This window comes from Rhinolophus ferrumequinum, chromosome 14, assembly GCF_004115265.2.
Source record: "Rhinolophus ferrumequinum isolate MPI-CBG mRhiFer1 chromosome 14, mRhiFer1_v1.p, whole genome shotgun sequence".
NCBI lineage: Eukaryota > Metazoa > Chordata > Mammalia > Chiroptera > Rhinolophidae > Rhinolophus > Rhinolophus ferrumequinum.
In genome coordinates, this window is record NC_046297.1 from 62,117,940 (window position 1) to 62,140,333 (window position 22,394).

Here is a 22,394-nt window from a genome sequence, read left to right on the forward strand (position 1 = left end):
GACTCCTGACATTGAAGAATCGTGTCCGAGATAGATCACCAAGGCCAGTAGTTTTCAAACTTTTTTCTCTAAAGCAGTGGAAACCTTTTGTCAAACAAGCTCTTGCAGAACTTTTGAGGGAAAGTGGAATGGGTAGCCCAGAATCACACACTGACTTTCTGCTCTCTTCCGAAATTGCCACTCTGAAGCCTCAGGGTTCCACGGAACCCAGTTTGAAAACCACCAGGTTAACGTCTTCATGCAAAACAGGAAAAAAGTGAAGCCCAAAGAGGGGGTGACCTACCCACATTTACACTGTGAACTAATGGCAGAAGCAGGCATCGAACCCAGGTCTTTTTTGATACAAAAACCTGTGCCCTTTCCATTGGTGATAGAAGGAATGAATACCTCACGTGTGTTTTTCATACATACGGCTTTTTTTTTTTTTTTTTTTTAAGGCAAGAGGCAGCAACAGACATGTGATGAGGTGGGACAGAGATTGTGGTGAAGCTTCCAGGAATCCTTCATGGGGACCAGTACTTCCCCTGGACCTGGGCAGTCCCTCCCGGCCCTGCTCTGGCCCTCCGGCCACATCCCTCACCACACAGCCAGGAGCGTGCCTACACAGACCCTGCACGTGTCCGTCTAGACCAAATTCCAGGTACTCGGGTGCCCAATGCTCAAAACCGGCTTCTCTTTCCTGGGTCCATTGTCCCAAGGCGACCTGCCAGCCCTGCTGTATATACTTCTAGGCCTGTGGGTGGTCAAGGAGGGACCCAGAGTAGCACTGTGTATGCGGATGGAGTTTGGATATGTCAGCTGGGATGTCGTGTCCTGGAGGCCCTACAAGGCGAGGGCTGAAACTGGGGCAGGAGAGAAGTGGAATCAGGTCACAGGCTCCTTTGTATACTCATCCAGGCCCCCACAGAAGTTAGGGGCAGTCCCGCGAGAAGCTAAGGCTTCTTGTGTGTGCACCTAAAATAAAGGAAGAGAAATGTTTGGCTAGAATTTCTCTTCATTGAGAGACGGGGTGGTATATAAAGCAGAAAGAGCAAGGTTTGGGGCAGGTGGACCAGGATTCCAATTCTAACTTTGCCACCTTCTAGCTGTGTGATCTTAGACAAGCTAATCAACTTCTCTGAGCCTTTTGGTGAATCTGTAAAAGGGTGGTAATAACTATTTTGTGAGATTATTTTGAACATTAAATGAGAGAATAGGCAAGGGTCTAGCATAGGGGAGGAAGTTAGTAAATTTTCATTTCTGCCCCAGTTTCTGGAACCTGTCCTAAACACTAATCTTGTCTTTCTTAGCTATATCCCAATTTTGTTGTTGTTCATTTGGTTAGAATTTAGGGTCAGGGAGCATAAAGCACGCTGTGTGTGGCTCTGAGGCCTCGTGTACCATGACGTAGGGAGATGGAAACTGGGAGCCCTGGTTGCTCCCTGGTTGAGAATTCCCCAGCATTTTAGAATGGGTGGAACTCTCATAATCTTCTTAATGGTGTCGCCAGGCACCTTCCTGGGCATGAATGTAAATGAATCAAGCTCATTAGTAGCCCAACCTTATGCAGAAAAATCAATACAGGTTTCCCCACATTACGCAATATGTAATTTCCTGAAAAGTTGGAGATAAATCAATTTTTTCCCAGTTCAACATGTATCAAGCATCCAGTGTCAGTGTAGCATTATGCTGAGGCTACAAAGGACACACACACGTACTCTCTCTCACACACACATACACACACACACACACACACACACACACAAACAATTAGCTGTGATTCTTGCTTTCAAGGCTCCTACTCTTTTTACGAAGGGACTTCATAAATGAACCAAAGGAGCTTAATGATGGCATCACAGAAGTAGACCCTTTATAAAGCAGAGTCCTATTAACATGGGAAGGATTACTTCCTGATTAACGTACTATTTACTTACATATTGTTATATTTGACAATTTGAATTTTCATAGTAAAGGCCATTTCCAGTTCTGGCATATGACAAGCCTGTCATGAATATTTGTTGACTAAATGAATATAGTTCAAAATCAAGACATAGCCATATCTGGTCATCACATTTGTATAGGGGTAGGTAACTGAAAAGTATTTTGCACATATTTGTGCCTATTTGCTTCCATAAGAACTTTGGGGGGGAAGAAAAGCAGGCCTTTATTATTCCCATTTCACAGGTAACACAACTGAGGCCCATAAAGAGCAATTGGCTTCTTCAAATCAATATCTGAACAGTGTGATGGAAGTTTAGTCCAGACTTTGTCAACAGGGAAAGGCCCAGCAATGAAATCAGGACAATTTTCACTCACTTGTCCCCTTGGCTGAACTGATCTCAGGTCCTGCCAAGAGTATATGTCCATCCTCCCTGGAAGACGGCCCCACAAAGCTTAAGGTCTTGTTTCTCCAACATTCCACATCCTATTACCTTGTATAGCTGGACATTCAACTCTGAAATCTTTGCCCTACTCTCCAGCCTCTGTCTGTGCCCAAATGTCTGTATACCCTCTCATCTCTCTTAAGATTCCTTCCCTGTGGGTGACCCCTTCCCTTGAGTACATTTATTTGGTTGACACTTACCAAGCCCCTCGTTTATAACGAACTCTGGCTGGGGACTGAAGATACACAGCTGAAGAAGATATGGCCCCTGCCTTCTGTGAATACAGTTGAGTACAGTACCAGACAGAAACAGGATTCAACGGCACCTGGGAGGACATTTAAATCTGACTTCAGTGCTGGGGAAATCTGGGTGGTGTCTTGTAGGATGAATAGGAGTTCATCAGATGGGAGGGGGAAGGGAGAGAATTCCAGTGGGAGGAAATAGCACAGGCAAAAGTGCAGAGGTGTGAACTGGCATGTTGATTTAGAGCCCTACCAGAAGCTGGCATGGGTAAGGCAGAGATGAGAATACAAGAAAGGTGAGGCTGGTTAGGGAAGTGGGGCCAGGAAAAAGGGCCTACTTTTCCACACGGCAATAGTTAGATTTTATCTGAAAGTCCCTGCAAGGGTTTAGGCCAGGGCCTGATGTAGTAAAGTTCAAATTTTAGAAAAAGTACTCTGATATGTGTGTGGGGAATGGATTAAGGACACATTTTGTTTTGTGCACCATTATATCTTCAGCACCTAGTAGGTGCACTGGCAGATGAGGTATTTCAGCTCAGGGTATGCTGAAGTGATAAATGAGTGGCCCAGTTGGAAGACTACTGCAGAAATCCAGAACGTCCTAAACTAAGATTATGAGAGTGGAGAGGCATAGGTGAACATAGAAAAGGTACAAGGTCTGTATCAGTCAGGAAAACAGAACCCAGGCCACGAAGTGCAATGGAAAGAATTTAAAGTGGGGAACTAGTCACAAGGGTTTTGGAAGATCAGAAACAAAATAGAACAAAACAACACGGTCCAGGGGGCAAGCAAAGATTAGCAACATCAAGAAGTCCCTGCCATCCTAGGGCTGGAGGCACAAAAGTGGTGTCATTGATTCCAGGAGCCAGAGTGTCTAGAATGAGCCAGGACTACGAAGAGGGAAGGGGTTGCAGGGTTGGGTTCCTCAGGAAGCAGACTCAGCGATGCAGATTAGCATGCAGGGGTTTATCCTGGAATGTCCTGGAAGGATGGAACAGATTGAGCAGAGAGAAAACCTGGGCTGGAGGCAATCTCAAGGAAGGCCTCATTGTCCCTATATGGGCGCTATGAAGCTGGGATGCCCTTCAGAGTCCACTCAAGTTAGGGCAAGGGGGCCAGACCTTTATAATCTCACAGACACCAGTCACTGGATATGGACGTCCTGGGAAGCAAGTGTGACCACGGACAAGGTAACTCTTCTCAGCCAAGGCAGTTTCCAACCAAAGCTCCCAAAAGACACCCCAGCAGTTGGGGAGGGGAAGGGATTAAATCCTTCAATTTTGCAGAAGGATCTGGCTGTACAGGACAACAGCCATACAAAGGGGCTGTCTGGCGGGGAAAGGAGGGCTGGAGCCACAGAGGAAGTACAGCCAGTGCCCAAAGCAGACAGAGTAAGGAAGGAAGTAGCTGCTACCCTCCACTTCCTCCCACCTTCCCATCTCTCTCCAGGGCCTCCCACTGGGCAAACTGGGCTGGAAGCCAGTGGGCAAGGGAGTATGGGAAACAGAATTTGCAAGGGGCAGCCCCAGGGAGCTGAGCAGGAGAGGGCTCAGAGAGCAAACATGTCTAGTATGGACCCAGAGACACATTGGCTGTGGGGGACAGGAAAAACGGGGCATTCAAGGAGAAATGACTGCCAAGGATTCCTGCCCAGCGGTCGCTGGTGGTGATACCTCTCTCAGAAGAGGAGGTGAAGGAGGTGCGTACCTGGGAGGAAGATGCTGATGGACCATGCTGAATTTGCCGTCCAAGTCCAGATGAGAAGTTGGCAGCTCAGTGCATCTTAAATACCGGCACAAAATAAATTTGCAAGACTGAAAATCTGAGGGGGGCTCTCTCCTGGCCAGAGGACCAAGTGAAACCTCCTTGGCACATCTTTGGAGACTTTTACATTTTTCCCAGAGGCCCTATGCAGGCCCAGCTCCTTGTCATCCTTGCAGCCACCCTGGCCTGTTTGAACCAACGCTGCCCTTCTGGCTTGGCCTCGCCCCATTCATAACTCCCCCGAGCAACAATCTCACCATCCCACACATCCCCCAGGTCAAATGCCTTCTAGATGGAGCGCTTCCTAACTCTTTTTTTCCTACAAAACTGCAATCTCCCCTTTGAGTCCCCATGAGTGCTTAAGAGCTTGAATACGCCACCACTTACTAGCGATTTGACCACAGCAACTAAATCTTTGCAGGCTTCTCCCGCTGCGCGGCTGTAAAACTGAAGTGCAGTCATCTGTGAGAAGTGCTAAAAACAGTGCCTGACACATTGTAGATCTCAATGTTAGCTATTGGTATTATTTTAAATTTCATCTCCTATCTCCAGCATCTAGCCATTAGAAGATGCTCAATTAGTGTTTGTTGAATGAATGCAGACAATATGGAAAAGGATTTATCTTTGGGTCTCGACTAATTTTAGAAAAGTTAGTATTTAGCAGCCACGCCGGGACTCCCTGCTAATCATCTACGTTGGGTGTCCAGGGACTCCAAATTGACCTGGTTTCATGGAATAAAACGATAGATTCTGAGTTTTTTTTTTTTTTTTTTCATGGAGATTTAGGGAGGGTCTGGCACACATTTCGTGCTCACCGAAATCACACTGAAATCACGGTACGAATGCAAGCACGCGACCTGGCAGGGTTGCTACGGTGTACGCCGTATCACTGTCGGTGGCCAGAAAGACTCCCACTCCCCTAACTGCCCCCCACGGAACCCGGGCTGGCGTCGGGGCCCCAGACCCTGCTGTGGAGGCCGGGGAGGAGGCAAGAATCCGGCGGCGGCCACGTGGGCCCCTTCCGCCCGCTCCCCACATCCTTTGTTTCCCACCGGCCCCGGCTCAGGAAGCGCTTTCCGCGAGTCACCGCGAAGGGGCGGCCAGAGCCTGGGGAAGCTATTTCCGTGCAATCCCGGCGGGCGGCAAGCGCGCGGGAGGGGCGTGGAGGTGGAGGCAGCGCAGAAGGCCCAGTGTTTGCTTTTATTTCATCCAACAGAAGGTTCTATTTGTGGAAGCGAACAGACGCTGGGGATTAGAGCTGGAGGGGACAGGAAAAGGAAAAAAAAAAAGCCACATCCACTACCACACTCAGGTCTCCCCCGGAACTACCGCGTGGGGGTGAATGACTGATTCTGGAATTCATCACCCTGCCTATCCTCCTTTCCTCCGGCTGCAGCTGGGCCTCGGCGGCGCCCAAGGCTCCAACCTCAGGTCCCTAGGCGCAGGGCGGTGGAGGGATCCCTCGGCGAAAGGCATAACGGCGAGGCTACCGCCAGAGGCGGGTGCAGAGAACCGTGGTGCGCGCTCCCGCAGCCCATTGTGCTCTGTGTGAATGGGGAGCGCGCACCAATCAGCGGTCGCTTCTCCCCCCCGGTCCCGCCCCTCCCGCCTACTTCCTCGGGACCCTGACGTCACGGGAACTTTTCCTCCGCCCCCCTCGGGCTTCTCTTGCTGAGCCTCAGGGCTGCTGGAGAGCGCCCCGCCTCCTGCCCTGCCCAGCCCGAGGGGCGTGTGCGCGAGCCCTAGCCGGCTGCCGACACACCACCTGCGCCGGAGCGCGCGCTGCCCGGAGCATCCCCAAGCTCTCCGGCCACCCCCAACGCCCCCGCCAACCCAGCTCCACCTCTGCTCCCCCCTTCTGCTCCGGTGACTGCTCGCTGGACGGCCGGACTGAGTCGTCGCAGCCACCTCATTGCACAACCCGGCTTCCCAACTGTTTACACAGCCCGGCCTGTGAGTGTGTGTGTGTATACTGCGTGAGTCACCGGGAGGTGGAGGAGGTGGAGGAAAAGGAGAAGGAGGAGTGCACTGGCCGGGATCGGTGCGGCGCACTCACTCACTCACTCACACTCAGTCACTCTCTCCGAGCGCGTCTCGCTCGTGCACACACACGCTGGGAGCCCCGGAGCGCGCAGGATCCCGAGCGCCGCCGAAAAGTTGCTCCGGCTTTCGCTCCGAGACTTCTTGTTTTGGGAAGTGCATTTGCTCGGTGGCTCCTCCGAGTCTGCGGAATCCTGTCCTCGCGGCGGCTCGAGACCTCGGGAACGCCGACTGCCGCCGCCTCTGCTTCTGGAACTGTCGGCAGCCTCGAAAACAATAGCGGCGGCTGTCCCTAGCGAGGCGCCCAGTGCCCGCAGGGGTCCGGGGACCCAAGCAGGCCTTCGACCCCAGGACGCGCAGCCAGCGTGGTCCCCGCGTGCAACGCGAGCGCCGGGGAGCGGCTCCTGTTTTGCCCCCGTGGGGGCCGAGCCCAGCTGCTCCTGCAAACTCTATCCCGCGGGCTGGAATAAGTCGCGGCGCCGGCGCCGAGCCCGCAGCGCCTTCCCGCGCGGATCCCGGGACGTACAAAGCGGGGGCGGTCCCGGCGTGGGACGGGATGCGGGTCGGTCCCGTGCGCTCTGCGATGAGCGGCGCCTCGCAGCCCCGCGGCCCGGCCTTGTTGCTCGCAACCGCCCGGGGCGCCCCGGCCAAACGTCTACTGGACGCGGACGACGCGGCGGCCGTGGCGGCCAAGTGTCCTCGCCTCTCTGAGTGTTCGAGCCCCCCGGACTACCTCAGCCCCCCTGGCTCTCCCTGCAGTCCGCAGCCTCCGCCTGCCGCGCCGGCTTCTGGCGGCGGCTCCGGGAACGCGCCGGGGCCCAGCCGCATCGCCGACTACCTGCTGCTGCCCCTGGCCGAGCGCGAGAATGTGTCCCGGGCACTGTGCATCCACACGGGCCGCGAACTGCGCTGCAAGGTAGGCGTCCGGGGGCCGGGATCCAGTGGGGGTCGTGGGGTGAGGGGGCTCAGTGGCAGACAAAGGTGCTTGGAGTCTTGCCCGCCGGCTCCCGGGGGCCGAAGGTGCCACCAACGCTTGAATTTGGAGCAGGGCGGATAAGTATTTTGAGCCAGATAAGGCAGCATTTGACCAGGGTCACCCTTTTGGGGATTGAGGGGTTTCGGGTGGACCGAGCTAAGTAGGGGGCTCGCGGTCAAGAGGAGGTGGAGTGCTCAACTCCTTTATCTCTATAGTATTTCCTTAGCGCCCAGCGCAGCGCGTGGCGTTCCATATAAGTTATGGAATTGAAATGGATTCCAGGGCCATGCCATTCCCCTTCTCTCATTCTCCTCGCCCCCCCCCCCCCCGCCTCTTGTCCTGGAAGGACGCCCTGCAGTGGGTGCCTCCTTGGAGCTTGGAGCTGCGGGCAGCTCCCTTGCCGGGTTTTCAAGGCACCTGGGCTCTGCTGTCGGTGTCCCGCTCGGTTCTCGGGGATTTCGTCTTGAACCTGCGCTGGGACGAGAACCCCACAGAGCAGTCTGAGGGTGTCTTCCAGCCAGGGCGGGGGAATTTGCCTGGAGTAGAAATGTTGGAAAGACAACACCGGCGAGGAATCCTCGCTTCCATTCATGTCTTTATTTTCCAGCCAGCTATTTTTTTTTTTTTTTAACAGAAGGGCTTTCATCCCCAACTCCTAGGATCCTCCGCGCGCCCCTCCCGCACCCATAGACGCAGACCATTTCTATAGCCCACCCTTTGCGAGCCTGACACCCTCGTCATGACATTCCTGAGAACCCTCTGGGCTGTTCCTTTTCACCCGAAGGGTAGGGTCACCCTTCAGTTAAAATCGTCCTTGGGTTTCGGCCACTCACCTGATCCCCCCCAACTCCCGGGCTTGTTGCTGCCACCTACTGTCCGACCTGAATGAAATTTAAATCGCATGATCAAGCGCGGTTTAAAGAGGGAAAAATCTTTTCTTCTCAGTGGCTGGGGGGGCTAAGAGCTGTTTGGGGAAAGTATGTGTGTGCGGTGGGGTGGGGTGGAGTGGGAGGAAGGGGGCAGCAGAGAGATTTTTCTAGCTGGTGCCAGAGCAGCCAGGCCTCAGAGGTGGGGTGGGTCTAGCCATTGTGCAACCCCTTCCAGTTCCTCTGAGCAGATAATAGCTGAATCCAGATGGTGACAGCCCGTGTGTCACCGTTTCCAGTTGAGTCCTAGGATATGAGTAACTGGACTAAACAAAAGGCTCTTAAAGAGACCAGCCAACTTCTTAGAGGCGATACTACCCATTTCCTGGGTGAAGGTGGGGGTGGGAGTTGGAAGGGGAGGAGATAAACAGGTGAAAAACAAACAAACAAACAAACAAACAAAGAAACAAAAAAATGGTGGAGGGGATCGCATATCCGGCCGTGAGAATTTTCACTCAAGGCTGCGTATACCTGAGCCAGAATGTAGGCAGGTTGCTTAAGGCTGCGTTGTCAGTCTCTCACTCATCTGTTCCTCTGACTCATGACTGATCTGCTTGTCCTCCAGTCCCGCTTCCACTTGGAGGCTGCAGTCACCATAGCCTGAGCTCTCTCTGTACTGAGCACTTTGGGTTTGCAGGAAGCCATGCATTTTCAGGGCCTGCTTTTCAGCCCCTTCCAGCAGCTTTGCCTGCCAAAAAGGAAGGGCTACAGAGGATGGGGACTTTGGGACTAAGCGTTCTAGAGCTGATGGCTTCACGGAAGGTGGGAACATACACAGAAGACAGCTCTTTCAAACCTTCCATATGGTAACCCATTGGATGTTTGCTAGCCCAGAGCGCTAGAGGTTGCTGGTTTGGGGTGGTAAGTGCAGCCAGGATTGCATATGGTGGGGTGGCACAGATAAGGGGAGTAAACGAATGGAGCCTACTGTCAACGAAAGCTCAAAGATTGAGAACTGCAGCCCAGCCTGGGATTTTTGGAGGTGCCTTCTGCTTTTCTTGCCTAAGTTGGTCACCTTCTCTCTGCAGGTGTTTCCCCTTAAACACTACCAGGACAAAATCAGGCCTTACATCCAGCTGCCATCACACAGAAACATCACTGGCATTGTGGAGGTGATCCTTGGGGAAACCAAGGCCTACGTCTTTTTTGAGAAGGACTTTGGTGACATGCACTCCTATGTGCGAAGCCGGAAGAGGCTGCGGGAAGAGGAAGCTTCCCGGCTCTTCAAGCAGATTGTCTCTGCAGTTGCCCACTGTCACCAGTCGGCCATCGTGCTGGGGGACCTGAAGCTTAGGAAATTTGTCTTCTCCACAGGAGAGGTGAGCAGTCTCCACAGCCCTTCCTGTGGCCCTTTTGGAACCAAAATGAAGGTGCAGGTTGAGGAGTTAGGACCAGTGTGTTGGTTCAAAACCACATCAAGGGCTCTGTTGTCCCAAGTTAGTTTTTAGAAGCCCTCTCCTGAGGAGCCACGGCCAAGGTTGGCTTATTCTGCACTCTTGTGGATGTGGCTGGGGGACACGTTGGTGCTTCTGCGGGATGTCATGTGATAACAGGAAGCCCTCCCCACTTCCACCCCAGGATTAAGTTTATTCTCCATTGTTGTCAGAAAGGTCAGTTCTACTGGGGTGCAAATGTCAACCTGCCCTTCACAGCCTTGACTCCTAGAGGAAGTTTTCAAATCTGGCTTACCCAAGTGGGATTCTTTTGTACCCAGAAGGTATCACAGAGGTAGTTAGAATGTTGTATTTGCAGAATTCTGCCCTCCTCCACATCATATTCCTGTTCCGTCTCAGGCTTGCCCCCCAATATTTTCACACTCTCCAGAGACTTTTTTAGACACCTCGTTTGGCTATGTCTTCAAAAAAACAGCCACATTGAATGCTAAATGGAAGTTGGCTGGGATTGGTTGCTAAATATAGATCGTGGCGCACCTCATAAAGGACAAGATGCTCTTGATAAGAGATAATGATACCTTAAGATTCAGAATGGAGGTTTCAGACAAGACAATTCAGGAAGCCACAGGAGATAAACCATACCTGATTTTAAGAGGTAGGCCACATCCCTGGTGGAAAGATTAAAAGCAGTAGTGTCGTAGAATTGTAGAGGTGGATGTGTGTTACTTGGTTGTAGCTATTTATGCAGGGCTGACCCCACCTGTGCTTTTTTATACCCTTCTCGCCAAATCCTATGAAAAAGTACCCGGTCGAATTACCAGAAAGCACGGCTTTGTATCTGACCTTGCAATAATTATTGAAACATACCGATTAGCAAAGAAAAGCAAAGTGTTTGCAATGGAGAAGTTTCCAATTCCTGGCACACGCTTCTTTGATATGGTGATGTATTTTCTGAAACATGCCTTCCACACCTCCTTACTAGCTTTTGAAATCTGCATTGCACAGGCGAATGTCATGTGCATGGAGTTTGGCAACCCGAGGGTTAAGTAATGGCAGGCTGACGCTAGCCGTGTAACCAGCACAGGTGCAGGGTTTTAGTGCTACAGCAGCCAATCGGGGGCAGACAGTGTGGGTTGAGTCATATTTTCCGTTTACAGAACCAATGGGTATTTTACATAACGATGGGAGGTCAGGCTGAGGACACACTGAAGTTAGCACATGCATGCTACACTCCAGGGAACAGGAAGGCAGGAAGATTAAAAAAAAAAAAAAAGGCAACCAGCCCTTTGAGAGGAAAAGGAATTGACCCATTAGGCGGTACCAAATGTTTGCGTTTAACTTCATAAGTGACTTACTGAAACAGGGCTATTTCAGAGAAGCGGGAGGGGCACAAGATGTCACCGCATATTAGACGTTCCCCACGTGGATCCCCAAGACTTGGGAAGCTGGATTTCAATAAGGAAGTCCCTGCAGCTTCTTAAGGGAGCCTTTGACTAATGATGATCAGACTTTAGTTGTTACCTGAACAGATAAGCCCTCATGTAGAGTATGTACGCTCAGGCATTCGTGTGCCATCCTAGGGCGTTTGTGTGCCCCGTGCACGTATGTAGGTGTTTTCAGGCCCCTGCATCCTTCAAATCCACCAGCTGCTTCTGTTTGCTCATATAACCTCTCTGTCTAAGCGAAGCGTTCTTTGCAATTAAACACCCCAGTAAATGTAATGGACATTCTTTGCACCTTTCCCATTAGTTCCCACAGCCTGGCCCCAAGTGGACAGATTGCCTCTGTGTGTATATTTCAATGTGAGCAGGAGTGCTGACAACCTGTGCATAATAACTGACATTGGGCTCTGTGCTCTGTAATGCAAAGTGTGGGTCCAGGTAGCCTTGGACTTCAGTGGCATGATACGGGCAAGACCCACTTGTAGGATGCCCAGGCCCTCCCTGAAGAATCGGATACACCGCTCTTCTCTGATAGCTTTTGTAGAAAAGGGCAGCATTCCCCAGAGACCAGCTCCCACTTCTGCAATGTGCACTGGGTCAGTTGTGTAACCCCTATTAGGAGATTTCTTCTTAAGCTCTAGCATAATGAATAATATTTGGGGCTTTGCATCATATGCTCCACCCCAGGCGCTCTCTGGATACTTTGCAAATGTTTATTGCAGTTCGTATGTATTGGTTTGTGAAATCCTAGGTCCTGGGGGGTTGCAGGGAACTGCTTACTGGATGAAGGGGTAAATGGCATTCCTTGGGCCTTGGCTATGAGTGCCTGTGGGCGCGGGTATTGGGAAGGCCTTGTTTTTCACAGCAGTTGATCTGGAAGTAATGGCTTGTTTTCCCCTCTCCTGCAGAACCCAGCTCAGACTGGAAAGTCTGGAAGATACACATAATTAAGGGGGAAGATGATGCTTTGTCAGACAAACACGGCTGCCCAGCCTACGTGAGCCCCGAGATTCTGAACACCACCGGGACCTACTCCGGAAAGGCGGCGGACGTTTGGAGCCTGGGGGTGATGCTGTACACCCTCTTGGTGGGACGATACCCCTTCCATGACTCAGACCCCAGCGCCCTTTTCTCCAAAATCCGCCGTGGACAGTTCTGCATTCCCGACCACATTTCCCCCAAAGCCCGGTGCCTCATTCGCAGCCTCCTGCGACGGGAGCCTTCCGAGAGACTCACCGCTCCTGAGATCCTACTCCACCCCTGGTTTGAGTCGGTCTTGGAACCTGGGTACATCGACTCAGAAATGGGAACTGCAGACCAGATTGTTCCAGAGTACCAGGAGGACAGCGACGTGAGTTCCTTCTTCTGCTAATCCCAGAAACCTCAGAAACCTCATAATTCTCACACATGGCATTTCCACTTCTCAAGATGGACAGGCCTTTCGACGTGGTGCCAACCAGACACGTGATGGCGTAAAGATTGTAGCTGCTCAATGGAACGTGGAGCCCCTCTGACTTTGATGAGCGACTTTATTGATCTGAGTAGTGTACGTGCACTCTGATTGGCTGCCCTTCAAAAGCTCTTTCCCTTCCTAACAAACCCTTGCCAACTGTCCTGTTGTCAGATTCAGGGGTGCACACCTTGTATAGGTGGCAAAGCGTATGGGTATCCTACAGCATGTAAACTTGAACATTCTAAAGGGAGAGGAAGTGAATCGCACAATGGCATTTGGGGCAATAACCTATTTTAACAGGGTGACAAATAATTTGGGCCAATAAACCTGCCATCTTCAAACTTGTCTTTGGTAGCTAGACTGTTCGCTACCCCAACTTCTCTGATTGGAGAATTCTGGTTTTTTTTTTTTTTTTTGGTTTGGTTTAACACTCACCCTTTCTTTACACACATTTACCAATGACTGCTCCGTTTTTGGAGCAGACTGTTTCAGGAGCATAGGAGCCTGCCTGACCCATGAACCCAGACTTTTTCTTCCGTTTCCTGCCAAGACCTCATTTGCACTAATGCCTTCTTTCTGACTTTGAAATGTCACCTTCCCACCCTCGCTATAAAGACACTGACCAGCTAACCGTGGAAAAGTATCTCAAAAGATTTAAACTGGCTATTATAGCACTCTGAGCTCAGACAGAGAGACTGTAGATTTTATAAAATAATTTGAGCGCTTGGAAACTGTTAGCTTTTTGGTTCCCCTCAAATACGTTAGCATTTATCCTTTACTTTTTTCCCCCAAGACCATCTCAGGGTGGAGCATTTTGTCTAGGAGGAGAAAGATAGGGAGACTCTACCACTCCTCTCTCCCAAGAGCAAATGTTAAATTTCAGAGAAAGTGAATTTTGGATAGTTCTCAGAACCAACTTCCAGAATTATACTTTATACTTTTAAGGCCCCCCAGATATGGTCTGCCCTTGGCATTGTGTGTGTGTATGCCTGCAGTTTGCATGATGGGTTGTTAATATTTCAAATGTGGTATGGTTTATGAATACATCTGTGTAATCAGCACCGAGTGAAATATGAAATAGGGAGCTCCCAATTTTAAGTCTGGAGGGACTTTTAACAGTTGCCTAGTCCAACACCTTTCCTCTTTCTGCCACCTCCCAATGCAGAAAATCCCCCCTTCAGCTTCTTTTACAGCTGGAAATCCAGCCTCTGTTCGAATACTTCCAGAGATGGGAACTCACTCCTACAAAAGATAGAGCTTAACGAAAATCTGCAACTTGCATTAAAAAAACAAGTACAGATGAAAAATCAGTCAATGTCTCAGACAGGACTGAAATCTGGTGGTTGAAAACGGGTAAACCAAAACATACTGTATTTGAGAAATGGCAACAAAAACAGGCAGTCATCTTAAGGGCTACGCCTAGGCAAACTACTAACATGCATTGTTAAGAATGCCGTGTATACCTCATGTACTGTGTACTTTGTACATATATTTTTACCTTTTATACATATGTCTGATTTTTTTGTTGTCTTGGCTCTGAGGCTTGTTTTGTTGTCTGTGTCTGTCTGAAATAACCTGCGTGTCTAAAACCACGTGAAATGTGAATGACTATTGGCAATATTACCTTGACAGAATCATGGGACTTGGAGGAGAGGGAGGACAGAGGCTTCTGTCGCACTAAACGCTCTCGTGGTTGTTCGATTGTTGTATCTGTGATACATTACCCGGCTAAGGACTCTGGGCTGGCTGGAGCTTCTGCCGGGAAAGCTAGAAACACTAGATCCTTCCTGTACATGTGTTATATATGTGAACAGTGAGATAGCTGTTTTCGACTTGTAGAGAAATTTTAATAATCTGGTTTCGTGAACAGGCGCGGTGAATTTCTTTGGGCCTTGTGCAGTATCACACTGGGGGATGCAAAGGTCGCTGGCCTCAGGGCTTGGAATCTCATGGAGGAGGAAAACAGGAATACACAGATGATAATATTATATTTGACAGAACCCATTCACTTTTTCCACGGAAGTGGGTGAATTCATTTTGATGGTGAAGCCAATTTTGATGAAAGCGGGTTAGGCGGGTTATGGGTTAAAATTTAGAGCTGAGGAACATTTGAAGAGGAACATACATAATAAGCCTTGAGGTGTAAGAATCCCTCTGGCTTTGGTCTTTTTTTAGGTCAGGGACCCTTGAGGATTTGATGAAGCTATGGACACTTCTCAGAAAATATACGTGTGTATCCCACAGAATTTGCTATAATTTCAGATGTCCCAGGCTTCCTGTTGAGAACAGCCCCCCCCCCACCATTTAGACTTCATTAAAATGGCTAATTGAGGCATTTCCTTTTTTCCCCCCTGTAGGTGTAAAAAATGGAAATAAAAGAAAAAACAAGACGTTTTGAATCGCAGAGGTAGAAAAACGATTTCATTAGCTTTTAGCTTCACTATTACATTAGAATCTATTTTAAATGAAGTCAATTAACATCCAAAGTGATTTTAAAAAAAACACACAAAACAAGTATATTTCAAGTGTAACAAACATACAGAAAAAATGCACATGGAAGTGTAGAGCTCTGAATTTCCACTCACTGAACACAGTGGTGTAACCAACAGCCAGATCAAGAAAACGAAAACAGTGCCAGGACCCTAAGAGACCCCATTTGCCCCTTTTAGTCCCTCCCTGACACCCCCTCCAAGGGTTACCACCGTGAGACAGAATTTTAATGGCTTAAGTTTTAGAACTAGAATTGTAACTCCTAAGTGTAAGAATTAGAATAAGGACTAAGTCATCAACTCGGCTAAAAGGAAGAGGCATGCAGAAGTTGCAGATGACACAACTGCCCTTTTCTGGGACTCAGGCTGACATCACCGAGGATAGCAGACCTATGACACCGAATTAAGTGTAACTCAGGCCTCATGACTCAGGAACTTCAGGAAAGAAATGGAAAAGACACATCAGAAGCCACACAAGAAATGGCCAAATGTTGGGTAGCTTAGAAACTAGGAAGCTGGGGATTGGTTAGGGCCCTTCCCTGAATAAAACCCTTAAACCCCAAATGCCTGGGGCAGACAGACCTCAGCCTCAGAACAGACATTCGAGTGGCTCCCTGATTCAAGGTACCTAGATGAGACTCAGTATACCTCCTTGGGCATACAGACAGTGAATATTTTGGACTTCCCTGAGCTTTTTAATCTAAGGATTTCAAAACACTTTGCAAGCAATTAAGGTTACAACACCTCTTTGTACTGTTGTTACATGCACCAAATGGAGAGAAATATGGGTCAGGATTGGTTGGAATGACATGTGATGCCACAAACCCATAAATTTAATCTCTTCGAACGTTGGAACAAATCTGGGGCAATCACAACTACTTACATTATAGAAGGCTGGAATGAAAGTGTGTTGAGCACAGGCTAAAGAGCTGATACTTTTATTTTTCCTTATGTCCTCAATATACCATGTTTCCCAGAAAATAAGACCTACCCTGAAAATAAGCCCCAGTTAAGATTGTCAGCCAGACGGACGCATTTAGCACATTATGACGATGTTCCAGAAGAAGATGACATGACTGTATTTGAATAAATGTAGATTGTTGTACAGGAAAAAATAAGACCTCCCCTGAAAATACGCCCTAATGCATCTTTTGGAGCAAAAATTAATATGAGACCTGGTCTTATTTTCGGGGAAATAAGGTATAAGTCTCAGTCTTATTTTCGCGGAAACACAGTACTTGTCATTATAGTAAACCATGGAAGTAACATCTCAATGGTTTATTAATATCTTACTTTCTAGAATTTTCCCTCGGGTACCTTCCCCCACCCTTACAACAGTCGAGGGAAACAGGCAAGGCAAATATCATTTGCTCCAATTTATAGATGAGCAAACAGAGGCTTCAGTGTCTTTCAGTAGTCACTCAGGAATAAACAGCTCAGAGCTGGGACATGAACTTGGGATTTTGGACTCCTTGCCCAATGTTGTTGCTATGTCTGCACACCACCACACAAAGTCTTCTGGTAAGAATGATGATTGGAGAAGATGGTTCAAGACCAATACAAATACTGAGTTTTAGCCCTATCAACATCTTCAAAACAACCCAGGGCATCAGTCATAAAGGTGGGAGCATTACTGACGATGAGAGCTCTGTTATTCAATAAACATTTACTGTGTACCTACCATGTGCTGGGTACTGTGGAAACAGACAACCAAGACTAAGTCCTAGCTCACCGAATGGAAATCTCCATGAGGTCAGGGACTGTGATAGTTGGTTCAGCCCTGGCTCCCCAGCACCCAGCTCTGTGCCTACCAGAGGCAGGTGTCCAGTGCCAACATGGATGGGTGGGTGGGTGGATGGATGGATAGGTGGATGGATGGATGGATGGATGGATCAATGGATGGATGGATGCATGGATGTATGGTTGATGGATGGATAGGTGAATGGATGGATGGATGGATGGATAGGTGGATGGATGGATGGATGGACGGATCAATGGATGGATGGATGCGTGGATGTATGGTTGATGGATGGATAGATGGATGGATGGATGGATAGGTGGATGGATGTATGGTTGATGGATGGATAGATGGATGGATGGATGGATAGGTGGATGGATGGATGGATGGATGGATGGATGGATAGAGGGATAGATGGATGGTTGGATGTCCTCCAGCCGCTCAGAGCCCAATGGGTCTCCAAGTCAGAGAGCCAAGAGCACAGAAGTGGAAAGATCGTGACTGGGGTCTCATTCTACTTCTGAATGTATGACCTTCTTCTGTATGACCTTGAAAGAGCAGATCTGCCAGGTTCTCATTTGTTCATCTTTAAACAGGAATCATACTCTGATTTCTTTGGTTCCTTCAGCTGCCGTTCTGTGAAAACAGGCCCTATAAGGCTCTTCACCAAAGTGACCTTGGAAATAGCTTTGTGCTTCCTTTTAAAACCAGACACAAGCAGCATGATTGGGTTCCCTGTCCAATTTCATTCTGGATAAGAAATGGCAATGTAGCAATGAAGACTATGGGATTCTCCTTTTAACTTGACTTTGGCTAGGAAAAGGAGGGCAAGTGTTTAGTTAATCATCTACCTCCCCACCTTAAAAAAAGAGAAAAAAAGGGGTGGGGGAGCAGGATCTCTTTACCAATCTCGGGGACTGCCCATATCAGATTTCAGTGGATTCTTTAATGACCCCAAACATAGTCAATGACTTAATCGATCCCAGAAGAGATACAACAAAGAGGCAGTCAAATATTACACCTCAGTCCTGATCAATGTTTTACAGCACAGGTCTCTTTATATTTTCTCAGCAACCCTGTAAGGTGGGTGATTTGTTCTCATTTAACAGTTGTGGAGGCTGAGACCCAGGGGCTGAAGAGTTTGCTCAAGGTCATGCAGCTAGTGAGTGGGTGGGTGGGACTCCAAGCCCAGCCTGCGTGACTCTACATCTTCGCACTTCCCATCCTGTGCTTTCCGCATTAGGTCTGCCATGCTAACCCAGCGACACAATGTCTTCTTTTTGGAGCAGACTTTTTGCTGGGAGATTTTTGTGCCAGGGCACGTACAGTACATGGGTTAGTCTTTCAGTCTATGATTTCTACCAGCTGAGATTGATCTAAGAACCACACTAAGCACTTCATTTGAATTAGCAAATGATTACCTCACAGCATCCTTATAAAGCAGTACTGGTATCATCCCACTTTTATAGATGAAGAGACTGAGCTTCAGAGACAGTAAGGGATTTGCCCAAAGTCACACAGCACAGCATTCATTTGCTAAGTAACACACCCAGAGCCCTTAACCATGAAGGCTTACCGACGTTTTGCTTTGTAGACCTGATAGAGACTTTATAAATGATTTAGCCCTAAATGTAATGTGGTATCCTGGGATAGGACAAAGGACATTACTGGGGAAAAATGAGTGAAATCCAACTAAAGCCTGGAGTTTAATTAATAGTAATGTGCCCTTGTTGGTTTCTTAGTTGTAACAAATGTACCACGGAAATGTAAAATGGCAACATTGGAAGAAACTGAGTGAGGGATATATGGGAACTGTCTGTACTATCTTTGCAAACTTTTATGTAAGTCTAAAAGTCCAAAAATAAAACGTTTATTTTAAAAAAGACTTAGTCCACACTTGCCTCATTTTCAGCCAAGGGAAACCAAGGCTGAGACTGTGGAAGTCACAGACGTACAGTGGCCAGCCTACTCCTGATCCAGCACCCCAAGCCTGCCCCCCGCAGCTCCAGCTTCCTGGATTCTGGCTTGTATGTGTGGGTGACCTTCTGGAATGTGTCTAGAGCTGAATGTGAGGCACTTCCATGGAATGTGTCAGAACCTTTTCTTGATACAGGACATGGCATTTTGCAAAATGAGTTCATAGATCTGACCTTTAGATCAGTGATTACATGAGTGACTCCATCAATTTCCCCTTCTGGTCATGGCTCTTGGTCACCCATTGCCTGGTGAGCCAGTCTGAGTGCTGGGCCGTTCAGTCTTGAATTTGAACTGCATGCATCATTAGCTAGAAGGCAGCGGGAGTAAGTTGAGGAAATGTCCATGAGAAGCGGATGGGATGTCGGGCTCAGGGCTCAAGTATATCCACGCAGATTTCTCCTCCAAGCTCCGTCAAGAGGTTGTCTTGTCTCCCGGAGGTGAAGAGTGGCTGCAGCTGCCTCCTGTGGTCTGCAGGGGGGCACCTCATCTTTGTGGTGAGGCTGCTGCCTCAGTGGCCAGAAAGCAGGTAAGACCACACTCCCCCCCATGTTACAGATGAGGAAGCCACACCTGAAAGGGGTAAGAACAGCCGACTCACAGCTGGTGCTCATTTGCAATTTTCTTTCTCACGAGCTGAAGTTAGAGCTGCTTTTCTGAGTGCTGATTAGCATTTTTCTCTGGGGATGACTTCTTCACTGGGGATGTGACCTTGTGATGATGTCGCGCTGTCGAAGTTTCACCCTGAACACACAGTATGCCTTACACATACTGCTGAACAGCCAGTGCCTATTATAAGCCCCAAAAGGAATAATTAAAGTAACCGTCATGATGGGAACCCACAAGTATAGAGTATTTAGTATTTGCCCAACGCTGCACTCGTACTTTATAAGCATGGTCTCATTGCCTTTTTATAACAACTCTGTGAGGAAGATGTTCTTACTTATCCCATTTTACAGGTGAGTACATGAAAGCCCAGAGGTGCTAAGCAACTTGCTCAAGGTCACACAGCTAATCAATGGGATCTGAACATGAGGAGTTCTCCAAAGCATATGCTCTTGACACGTGAGTGATCTGCCCACCCCCATTTTGGCATGCATTCACCTTTTATGTTTTATTACCACAACTAAAGTCCTATCATGTGAGTGTTTTTCCCCTGACTGCTCTTGGGGAAAAACACTTTTTACTTGACACTTTGTGGGGCTGGCAGTAAAGAGGAAAGAGCTTAAACTTCAAGGTTAGCAAGACCGGGTCTCAAATCCCAGCTCTGTAGCTAATTAGCTGCAGGCCCCAGACAAGTCACCTGACCGCCCTTTGCCTCAGTTGCAGTAATAACTGAAATGGCAGTAATAACATCTACCCCGAAGGCTGTAGCTGTGAGGATTACATGAAGTAATGAATGCCCAGGGCCTAGCCCAAGGTACCGTGTAGCCAGTTCAAAATGCAGGCACATCTCTTCGAGTGGGAAGAACCCAGCCTAGAAAGTCAGATAGACCTGGGGGTTTGCAGCCCAGTCTAGCTCCTCATTTGCTCTGCAACCTTAGGCAAGTTGCGAATCTGACCCTTAATATCCTCATCCATGAAATGGGTACATACTATTAATAACTGCTCTGTAGGGCTGCCGACTTGTAGGACTACAGCAGGACTAGTGAGAAAACACTCCAGGGCCTGGTCTGGGGCTGTAGTTTGCATTACTTTCTATTGTCATTATTATGAATTTTCCCCTCCCTCCTTTCTCTACCCTGTTTTTTTCCCTTCTTGCTTGCAACCTTCCTGAGGTCAGAGTGTTGATTGTGCTGGGGGACAGCTTGGAGCGGAGGGCCGGTGGCAGGGAGCAAGGCAGTGCCCAGCGGGTCAGCTTTCCCACCACCTCCTGCCTGGAGTCTGCTGACCTTGACCTCAGTCACTTCAGATGAGCAGTGAGCAGTCTGGCTTCTCTGACCTTGTCCAGCTGGCTACCTCCTCCAGTGTGTCTCAGAAACTCACCTTAGGGAGTGGAAGACTTGACATCGCCGTGTAACCGATACTACATTGATTCCCAAAGCAGAGGCCTCCCTGGATTAAAAAAAATTAACACATGGCCAGTTTCTGCTAAGGCAGGGTAGCTTGGTTCCAGCCAGCAGGGTGGCCAAGTAAGGAGCCTGGAGTCACAAAGGCCCAGGGTTTGAAGTGTGGCACTAGGACTTACTGCTGAGGGAAATAACCCACCTCAGCCTCAGTTGCCTTATCTGTGAAATGGGGTTAGTAAGAATTCTCAGCTCCTGAGATTGTGCCGTTTAAATAAAATCAGGCCTATAAAGCAGTTCCCACATGCCTACCATATGCAAAACGCTCAACAGACATTGGCTACCAATACACGGGGTCAAAAGATGGTCAAAAGCAATAAGCCAGTCCATGAAAAAGAATGCTAAACAGTGCTTCTCATGAGTGGGGGGCGGGGGATCTTGTTTAGATGCAGATTTTAGGCAGCAGGGTGGGGCCTGAGAACCTGCATTTCCAACCAGTTCAGGGTGAAGTCGAGGCTGCTGGCCTGACAATCACAATTAGAGCCACATGGGATTATAACCTGTTAAGTCTCAGTTAAGATGAACTAATTCCTGAAAATGGCTATGTTCTGTGTTAAATTCAATATTATCGAGTAGCTGTTTGGCCTAGGGTGTGCTGAATGGATTGTCTCTTGGAATCCTCACAGCATCTCTGAGGGATGTTATCAACTCCTCTGTACAGACCGGGAACCGAAACTCAGATTTCAAGCGCTCAAGGTCACAAAGCTTAGTCAAGGGCGGGGCTGGGATATGGACTTGGGTCTACCTGCCTCCAATTCCAGCGTCTTCCTCTGTACCTCAGAGGCAATGGCAGAAACCTGAGCATTGCCACGACAATCCCAACAAGCCACCTCTCTGGGGACCTTGGTTTCCCTGTGGGTAAAATGTGCGGCCTGCGTATAAATGACTTGTGTGTGCGCTCGCCACTCGCCTGCTGGATGAGTGTATGAGTCGTGTGCTCCCTCCTCTTACTCGGTGCTCACTTGGCGGGGTCCCCACTCTGCTTCCTAATTTGGTGCTGACGTGCTGGTCGCAGACATATCAATGTCACCCTGTCAAGTTAGGAATACCAGCAGAACTGTGGGACAGAGTCATCTTCCCAAAAGCGGACCGAGCAGTGTAGTGGTGACCAGAATAAACTCGGCACCTGGGCCAGAGAGAACATTCTTCCATTCCCCAGAGAGGAGCCTTTCAGCGTCCCTGCAGGTAGAGAAGGCCACTTGCGTCAACTCGAAGTCATGTGGGATCCAGTTTCACCTGAAGCCCAGTCTTGGAGTCTTAACTTGAGCGCTAGAAGGACTGATTTGAACCCACACGTGGAGCGGCAGGAGATGGGCTTACATTTGTTAGGTGGGCTCACATGTACATCCTGGGCTCATAGGCCAGAGGTTCTGAGAAATGGGCGGGATTTCTGAAGAGTGAGTTGGCCAGGGCTGAAATCTCAGTGTTGAAAGCTCAGCTCTGCTTCTTCCTAGTGCACGACCTTGGGCAAGTTAGTTGATCTCCCCAGACCTCAGTTTTTCTTCTGTAAAATGGGCCTCGTGACAG

General features: G+C 48.9%; 1 protein-coding gene and 1 long non-coding RNA gene across 2 annotated transcripts; one reads left to right on the top strand and one right to left on the bottom strand.

The window, feature by feature from the left end:
* Positions 1–451: 451 nt before the first annotated feature.
* LOC117033989 (uncharacterized) lies at positions 452–4,534 on the bottom strand. Its single transcript, XR_004424995.1, has 3 exons — positions 4,313–4,534; positions 2,564–2,688; positions 452–954 (listed from the first exon to the last, which is right to left on the bottom strand). It is a non-coding gene; the product is annotated as an uncharacterized LOC117033989 (long non-coding RNA).
* A 2,394-nt stretch (positions 4,535–6,928) lies between these two features.
* TRIB1 (tribbles pseudokinase 1) lies at positions 6,929–14,141 on the top strand. The gene is given in 5 exon segments (XM_033126557.1): positions 6,929–7,325; positions 9,340–9,630; positions 10,038–10,039; positions 12,056–12,091; positions 12,093–14,141. Coding segments are annotated over 5 exon segments (1,116 nt in total). The 5' UTR covers positions 6,929–6,965; the 3' UTR covers positions 12,520–14,141.
* The last annotated feature ends 8,253 nt before the right edge of the window (positions 14,142–22,394 follow it).